Here is an 8,859-nt window from a genome sequence, read left to right as displayed (position 1 = left end):
TTCGGGGAGAAGGCAGAAGGACCCACTGTTCAGTAAACTTCCACTTAATTCCTCTGTTTTATTTATGGTGCTCCTACCCACAATTATGCCTGGCATTTCTCGATTTTTTTTTTTTTTTGAGACAAGGTCTTGCTCTGTTACCCAGGCTGGAGTGCGAGTAGCTGGGAATATAGGCACACACCACCACACTTGGCTAGTTTTTGTATTTTTAGTAGTGATGGGGTTTCACCATGTTGGCCAGGCTGGTCTTGAACTCCTGACCTCAAGAGATCCTCCTGTCTCCGCCTCCCTCCTAGGATTACAGGCATGAGCCACTGCACCAGTTGCATTTCTCTGTTTTATCCTCTCCAAAGAATAAACCTCCACCTCTTCACAGAGTTGGGAAGGTGTGGTCACCTAGCTGCTCAGTACCGGTACGGAATCCCCGCGGCCTAGGTGCTTTCAGTGAGCTCTCCTGTTTTCAGCTCCAGCCACATTCCCACTCAGAGGCAGTTTGTGCTTTCATTTCTTGTAATTTGTGGTTTTCTGTGTTTCTGTCACCCACAATGAATCACTTTCACAATCAGAAAAAAGCCCCTAAATTTTCTTTATTTAAAATTTCCTACCTTGTGACTCAGTAATTTCACTTTTGGAATATCTTTTTCTTTTAAGGAAATACAAATTTGTAAAACATTTAGATACAGACATCTGCATCACAGTACAATTTATAATAGAGGAGGATTAGTTACAAATATCCTAAAAATCCAATATCAGGGTCATGGTTTAAGTAGGCACTGATAAAGCCTTTAAGTGGTATTTCCAAAAATATGTTCTTAACGACATGGGAAAAAACTTATGATTTATCGTAAGATGAAAAAAGCATAATATAAAATTGTAGGTATATCTTTACTAAGATTTTATTTTAAAATATGTATGGAAGAAGGCTGGAGGGAATTACTTCTGAATATTAACAGTTGTTACCTCTGGATGGTGGGCTCTCATTCACTATCTACAATTATCATGCATTATCTTTATAATTCAAAAGAAGTTAAATATATGTAAAGGAGGAGAAAATTAAAAAAATTATAATCTTAAGTTGCATTAAGAGAGGTAGAAGTTTTGGGGCAAGAGAGGCAATAATCTGGATTCAGACCAACTGGAGTATCACGTCCAGCATACAGGGAGGGTGGAACATGTTAAGAGGAAAGTAGGCTGGGCACGGTAGCTCACGCCTGTAATCCCAGCACTTTGGGAGGCCAAGGCGGGTGGATCACCTGAGGTCAGGAGTTCAAGACCAGCCTAGCCAACATGGTGAAACCCCATCTTTACTAAAAATACAAAAATTAACTGGGCGTGGTGGTGCACACCTGTAATCCTAGCTACTGGGGAAGCTGAGGCACAAGAATTGCTTGAACCCAGGAGGCAGAGGTTACAGTGAGCTGAGATCATGGCACTGCACTCCAGCCTGGGCAACAGAGGGAGACTTCATCTCAAAAAAAAAAAAAAAAAAAAAAAAAGGAGGAAATTAAACAAATTGCAGGTTGGTCAGAGACTTCTGGAAATCAGGATTATCTGGAGGAATGGGAGGAGAGCAGGCTCAGGCTGGACCCGGTGGCTGTCTGTATGTGGCTGCAGTACTGTTTGGGAAGGACAGAACTGAGTGTCCTGTGGCTCTGGGATCAAAGCCAAGACTGGAAAGAGATTCTTAAAGGTGGAGAGAGATGTTCTGACAATCCTGTGATGGATACGTCTTCCTGCAAACGCCAATAGTCATGCTGAGGTTGGTGTGAAAAGGAAGAATCCCTAGTCAAGGAACTGGAGGTGATAGAACCATGAGGCTGGCAAGCCAGTGGCCAGTGAGCCGGCATGTTAGATTGGGAAGAAGTTTTGGCATCACCCAGCTTGACAGCCTTGTTTATGTGCAGCCTGTGATGTTCTCATGCTCCCATCGGTCATAGATAAGATGACCTTGGGTTATGCAAAATTCCCAGTGCACTCCACATAACCCCATCCCTGTCTTTCCTACTCAGGAAGGCAATGTGAATTTAAGCGACTGGAATTAATCTTATTATAGAAACAACCTTGACTTTTTTCTGATTCATGTAAAATAGTACATCACTCATGAGTTTTCAGATGAATGATCAGTGACAGGTTACCACATGCAACGCTCCTCATACCTAATTGTCACATACGTGTTTCTCATCCAACTCTTTCATTTCACAATGGGGAAATTGAGGCCTAGAGAAGGGAAAGAGCCACAGTCAAGCACGTTTGAGAGGTGCGAGATAGGAGCCAAGTCTCCTGACTCCAAACAGTGGCCCTTTCTCTAACTGAGAGTCAGCAGCTATCAACTTAGATTTTGGTTGGTGGCAGCAAGGGATAGGCTGGTGAGAGGAAGAAGGAAGCAAAGGAAAAGAAAGGTGTGAACCTGCTGTGTTTCATCCTAGTGACATCACCAAGGAGATGCCTGTGTCCAACAAACCCAGCTTTCTCCAGAGCCCCCTGCCTGACCAGTGCTTGGAGGTGAGGTGGGGCCACGAGGGTGGTCGTATGCCAGATATATTGAAATTTTAACCCCTAATACGTCAGAATGTAACCTTATGTGGAAATAAGGTCTTTTCAGAGGTAATCAAGTTAAATCAAAGTCATTAGGGTGGGTCCTAATCTAATATGAGTGACGTCCTTATAAAGAGGAGAAATTTAGACAGAGAGACCAGGGAGAACACCAGGTAAAGATGAAGGCAGAGATGGGAGTGATGTATCTAAAAGCCAAGGAGCACCAAAGATTGCCAGCAAAACACCAGAACTAGGAGAGAGGCCTGGAACAGTCTCCCTCACAGCCCTTGGAAGGAACCAGCCCTTCGGATATCTTGATCTCAGACTTCTGGCCTCCAGAACTGAGAATCAGTTTCTATTGCTTAAGCCGTGCAGTCTGTGGTACTTTAGTACAGTAGCCCTGGCAAGGGAATACAGGTGGAATGGGGCTTACAGCCACTCTTCCTGCATAGTCTTCACCATACCCCCAACCCTAAACGGTGTGATCCCAGCCCCACGACACTATCCTTACTCTTAAACCCCCAGCCCATATGTGCTTGTGTTTGTGTGGCCACCAGTCTAGGACCCAACTTGTCTTGCCAGAGGTCCAAGTTCCTGAGCCCCAGCCTGACCCCAGCTCTGACACCAAGCTCAGAGTGGGTGAGCTTTGAGGGAGGGGAAGGATGCCATCTCTGCTCACTGAAACCTTTCTTCTCCTACCTTTTCAAAGTAGGAAAGGTTGGGGATAACAGAAACACCAAACCAGGGCTCTCAGGCCCCTCTGGTAATGCTGGCTCTAACGCTGGCTTCTAACCTGCAGCCCCTGGCCTCTCACCCTGGCTGGAAGAGAATCTCTTAGACGAGGACCTCAGCTTCCAGTGGTCATGGACTTCCAGTATGTGAACAGCCTCCTTTTTGAGGCTTTCAGGATTGAGCCCAGCCTCACTCAATCAAGCAGTGGTTTCAATCCCTGAGAGGCAGAGGTCATTGCTGGAGACTAGCTGGAGAAGTCAGGGAGTGCTTCCTGGAGGAAGAATCTATGTTAGCTGGTTGAAAGGTGTGAGCTTAATTTTACTGCATGACTACTGAGCCAGGTACAGTCACATACTTTCACTTACTTGGTTTCCTGTCGTTGTGAGGCAGGTGATGTTACTTGCATTTTAGAGATTAGAAAACTGAGACTCAGAGAAGTGAAATGATTGACTTCAGACCACAGCATTTAAATTCAGGGCCCTCTGGTGCTAAAGCTCATCTTACTCTTCTGCACTATGGCCTTTTCCAGGGTCCAGTAGTATTTAAAAGATTTGTGGAATTTTGAAGTGTGGGGGGCAGGGACACTGCATGCTGACACGGGGCAGGGTGGGAACATACTGGGTCAATCTGAGAGCCGTGAGGAAGCTGGCCTGATCCATTTCAGCGATTCAGAGGGAAGAATGGAAACCACAGCTGGAAGAGGAAGAGGGTTGTCATTTATGAGGCTGAGCGTTCAGACTCGCTGGGTAAGCAGCAAGTGAGCCAGTGAGCTCTGGGTGAGGGGTACAGAGCTGGTGTTTTCAACACCTATCCTGATGGGAGAGGGGCCAACTTGCCAACCTGCTGTAAAGGCATTGTGACTCTCAAGGAGAAGCGTGTGGCCACATCAGATAGACCCCCTTTCCTTCTTTAACCCTAGCCCCAGATGTCCCTGGGAAGGGAGGACAACCAGCTTGCCTCTGAGGGTCACTACCTAGTGCTCTCCCCTACCTGGGTCGCCTCCACATAGGTCATTTCTGCCAGCAGTGGGCCCATCCTCAGCCACGCCTCCTGTATCTCGATGGCTCATCGGGACCTAAGTGCCCCCTCAGCCTGTCAGTCCCTCCTCTGACTTTGCACAAGCAGTTTTCTCCGCTTGAATGCTCAGTGTTCTCTTTCCCTCCCCGGTGAACTCCTAGTCAAGACCCAGTTCAATTGTTCATTTTGTTTCTGCAGCCTTTGTGTCATTGGCAAGATTCAGTCTCTTCCACTTCTGTACATTGCCATTGTCCTCACTGAGGTCTGGGTGCGTGGAGAGCAGATCCTTAAGTTGCTCCTCCTGGTGGGCAGACTAGAAAGGGCCAAGGTAGGAAGGACTAGTGACCTAAACCTCCCTTCCCAAATATCAAGGATGAGAATGAGGTGGGATGAGTGCAGGGCCTGTCTGAACTGGACTGTGAAGGGCTTGGCTGGCAGGCATGCTTGGGGAGCAAACCATCCAGTAAGGAAGCACTTTGCAGGGGGCAGTGTGGCCAGGGCGACGATGGGCACGGGGGAGGCAGGGCAAGGACACTTATGCTTTGGCCACTCATTAATGGGCTGGAGCGGTGGGGATGAGAAGAAGATAGTGTCTGAGGCATTTCAAAAGGCAGAACATTTAGGAATCAGGGCTGTTGGAGGCAGAAGGTATGAGTTTGAGGGGTGAAGGTGCTGGCTGGAGTTGGGGGTTACAGAGACCAAAGAGATTATACAGGACCAAAAAGAAAAGGAAGCCTGGGCAAAATAACTCTATCCCCAACCCCAGCACATCGTGATAGCATCAGTACACACCTAGCTTGTGATCCAGTCCTGTTTATTTTAGAAGCATAAACAGAACTAGGAAGGAGTGATGAAAACAAGGCACCAGTCCCCTAGACAGGGCCAAATCCCGCACAAGCTCTGTCTGTGCGATCCAGGCTGACCCAGCAGCCTCAGTCCGCCTCTTCCTGTGAGGGGAGGGTTTGAGGACAACCTGCACACAGGTAACTGTTCCATAGGGTAAGGTTGGGGTAAGTTGGCTCTGGGTCCCTCTGGATCAGCGGCAAAAGGCCAGAGCATCCCATGCTGACTCTGTCTGTGCTCAGGCAAAGCCACGTTCTGGAGAGGAAGCCATAGTGCCTGGTGGCACCAGGAAGGCCTCAGTTGTTCAAGAACAACTTGCAATGAGGCTCCATGGCCAGCAAGCATCTGCTTCTCCAGCCCAGTCATCTCTGCAGAGCCTTCCAGGAGGGGGCAGGGGGCATCCCAGGCAGCCAGACTTCTCAGGACCCCTCTGTTGGGTGACATAAGCCCCAGGCCTCTATACATACTGCTTCTTAGAAGCAGAGCTGCTGGGGCGACTGGGGGATTTTCGGCCATTCTGAGGGGGTGGGTCCAGGAAGAGAGGGGGCCTGGAAGAAGCCAGCCTCTCCTCCGTGGTCAGGTTGGCCCAGTTCTGCTCGCTGGATGAGAGCCCATTGTAGGTGGGGCATGGCGGGGATGAGGGCCCCTGGCCCATGGGGAGGTAGAAGAAGACCTGGTCCGTGTAAGGGTCTGAGGAGGTGCCCTGGGTCGGGGGTGCGTCTTGGCCCTGCCGTGCCCTCATCCCCCGGCTAAGGCAGCGACACAGCAAGTGCACCAACTCCAGCAGGTTAAGCACCAGGGAGATGAGTCCAACCACCAACATGAAGATGATGAAGATGGTCTTCTCCGTGGGGCGAGAGACAAAGCAGTCCACGAGGTAGGGGCAGGGTGCTCGCTGGCACACAAACACGGGCTCCATGGTCCAGCCATACAGGCGCCACTGGCCATAGAGGAAGCCTGCCTCTAGCACGCTCTTGCAGAGCACGCTGGCCACATAGGTGCCCATCAGCGCTCCGCGGATGCGCAGGCGACCATCTTCTGCCACCGAGATCTTGGCCATCTGACGCTCTACGGCCGCCAGTGCCCGCTCCACCTGTGGGTCCTTGGCTGGCAGTGCCCGCAGCTCCCCCTCCTTCTGCCGTAGCCGCTCTTCTCGCCGAGACAGGTAAATGACATGGCCCAGGTAGACCAGGGTGGGCGTGCTGACGAAGAGGAACTGCAGCACCCAGTAGCGGATGTGGGAGATGGGGAAGGCCTGGTCATAGCAGACGTTGGTGCAGCCTGGCTGGGCTGTGTTACACTCGAAATCTGACTGCTCGTCACCCCACACTGACTCGCCGGCTAGGCCCAGGATGAGGATGCGGAAGATGAAGAGCACCGTCAGCCAGATCTTGCCCACCACGGTCGAGTGCTCCTGGACCTGGTCCAGCAGCTTCTCCAGGAAGCCCCAGTCACCCATGGCTCCCGGGCCTCCGTCTGCAAGGACACAGAGCAAGTCAGCATGTCAGCATGGCATCCTTCTCGTTCGCCCAGCAACAAGCCGGCAGGGAGGTCTGCCATGCCCGTTCTACCTACATAGAAACGCAGGTTCAGGAAGGGGAAGGACTGGCCTGGAGGCTCCCACTCAGCAGTGCAGGCAGAACCCAAAGCAGATCTTTGGATGATGGCTGCCAACCTCTGTATGGTCTCATTCTGCTTTGGCTAAGGTCCTTGCCTAATCAGACATCGATATCCCTCTTGTCCCCAAGCCACTGCCCTAGGATGGACACAGACCAAGGAAATCTGGGTGGAATTGAGGCTCCTTTGCCTGTGGGAACAGAATTTGAGGAACGTATCCAAGGTCGTGCAGCTGGGCTAAGCCCTTCCTCCGTTTTACCCAAGGCTGGCTACCCCCAGACATTGGGGGTTGGTGCTGATGGTAGAGGTGTTATCTTCTGCTTCTTAGGGGGCTCAAAGCCTCAGGTCCCTGCTCCCTGCTTCATATCTTACCCAGCTGGCTTCACTCTAGTCTTTGAGGCTGCAGGGGCTGGGAGGCGGTAGGGGTTTTAGGAGCTGAAGGCAGCATCATCCTTTAGCTCCACCGGTCAGCAATAATGACCACCTGCCACTTGAGGAGGGACACTTGGTCCTGTCTTCTTCGTCCACCTCCACTCCCACCCCCTTCCATCTCCAAAGCTGATGCTGGCAAATTCTAGACTCTTGAAAGGAATTGTTATTGCAGGGTGAGGCACAGGCCACAAAGTTCCCAAGAGGGAGGTGCCTCTTCCCAAGTGCAAAGCTGTTTAGAGCCAGGCTCTGGAAGCGGCTCTGGGTTCAAATCTTGGCTTTTAGTAACTGCGGCCCCTTGGATAAGGAAAAACCTCTGGGCGCCTCAGTCTCCTCCATGGTAGAGTGGAAACAATAGTATTCCTACCGCCTCGGGTTGTTATAAGGATTCCATGGAAAGAGGATGGGAGCCTGGCCAAGGCCACCTGGGTGAGCGCGGCTCTGTCGCGGCGGGCGTTCCGCAGCAACCCCCGTCCCGGCCTCGGAGGACCCAAGACTCCGCCCGGCCTCCCGCGAGCAGGTGGCACCCCCGGTCCCCTCCAAGCCCCTGACTCACCGCCTGCCTGCCGGGCGGCCCAGGTGGAGGTGGGGACGATGGCCGGAGCGACGCCCGCGGGAGCCCTGCTGGACCGCACGGGCGGCGGGGGCGCCTTAAATAGCGCAGAGGGGCGGGGTGGGGGCAGGAAACGCGACGGGGAGGGCGGCGGGGGCTGGAGAGAGGGCGGGGCGGGGACTGGGAGCTGCAGACTCCCTAAACCCACTCCGGGGAGGTGGGCCTGTGATTTGCGGTGGGGAGGGGCAAGAGGGGCTGACCTACCCTCCCTCTCCTGCTCTCTCTCCACCAGGTATTCCAGATGGTAAATTCCCCTGTCGTTTCTTTGGCCAGGGAAGGGGAATTCTCCCAGGCCAGGATCTCTTAGGGTGGCTGGATTTGAAAGGGTTGCAGTAAGAGCTGTTGATCTAGGCAACTGGCCTGGGGGGCTGTGAAGGGTGGGCGGATGGGGACGGGGTATGGGAACCACTCATTTGCTAGGTGGCCCTAGTGTGCCAGGATGAGGCGTTCAAGGCTAATTACGGCGCGGGAAGCTCCAATGGGGGACAGGGGTTGTAATCCACACTTCTGGCATAGGTGATGGAGCTGGGGTCTCTACCCACACCCAGCCCACGTTCTTCCAGAATTCTCAAACATCCCCATGCCTGGGCAGGCTACACAATCGGAGGCCATTAAGCAATTCCCATGGACTCCTTGAGACTGGGGGTAGGGGAACCACTTGACCTTTAGCTTGGACCCGTTCTTATGCCTCTAAATGGTGGCCGGGTGGTGCGGGGGACATTCATAGGAGTGAAAGGGCTATGCAGAGCCTGCTGTCATGCATTCAGGCATCACAGGTGGATGAATATCAATGAGTGTCTGCTGTGCTGCAGATGCTGCTTGGGGACCTGGGATACCATGAGGAACCAGCCAAACATGATGTCTGGCCTCCTCCCTCACTGGCTGGTGCAGGGATTGAGCATGTCAGCCCTTGGATAACGGTAAGATAATAAATGTGGAAAGTTCTCCTGAGAGGTACTCGGTGATTCCCAAGGGACTTGGTTAGGACCATTTCCTGGAGGAGAGGAAATGCTTTTCCCCCTCCATTAACCAAGTGGAGGGGAAGAACGTTCTAGGTAGAGGGGCGGCATGAG

General features: G+C 52.0%; 1 protein-coding gene across 1 annotated transcript; it reads right to left on the bottom strand.

The window, feature by feature from the left end:
* Positions 1–5,081: 5,081 nt before the first annotated feature.
* GJA4 (gap junction protein alpha 4) lies at positions 5,082–7,823 on the bottom strand. The gene is made up of 2 exons (XM_017884526.1): positions 7,730–7,823; positions 5,082–6,603 (listed from the first exon to the last, which is right to left on the bottom strand). Exon 2 carries the CDS (start codon positions 6,584–6,586, stop codon positions 5,585–5,587), a length of 1,002 nt encoding a protein of 333 aa, XP_017740015.1. The 5' UTR covers positions 6,587–6,603; positions 7,730–7,823; the 3' UTR covers positions 5,082–5,584.
* Between the last annotated feature and the right edge of the window lie 1,036 nt (positions 7,824–8,859).

The sequence above is a fragment of the Rhinopithecus bieti genome, unplaced genomic scaffold (genome assembly GCF_001698545.2).
Source record: "Rhinopithecus bieti isolate Rb0 unplaced genomic scaffold, ASM169854v2 scaffold_13029, whole genome shotgun sequence".
NCBI lineage: Eukaryota > Metazoa > Chordata > Mammalia > Primates > Cercopithecidae > Rhinopithecus > Rhinopithecus bieti.
This window is presented reverse-complemented; position numbering and strand designations above follow the sequence as displayed.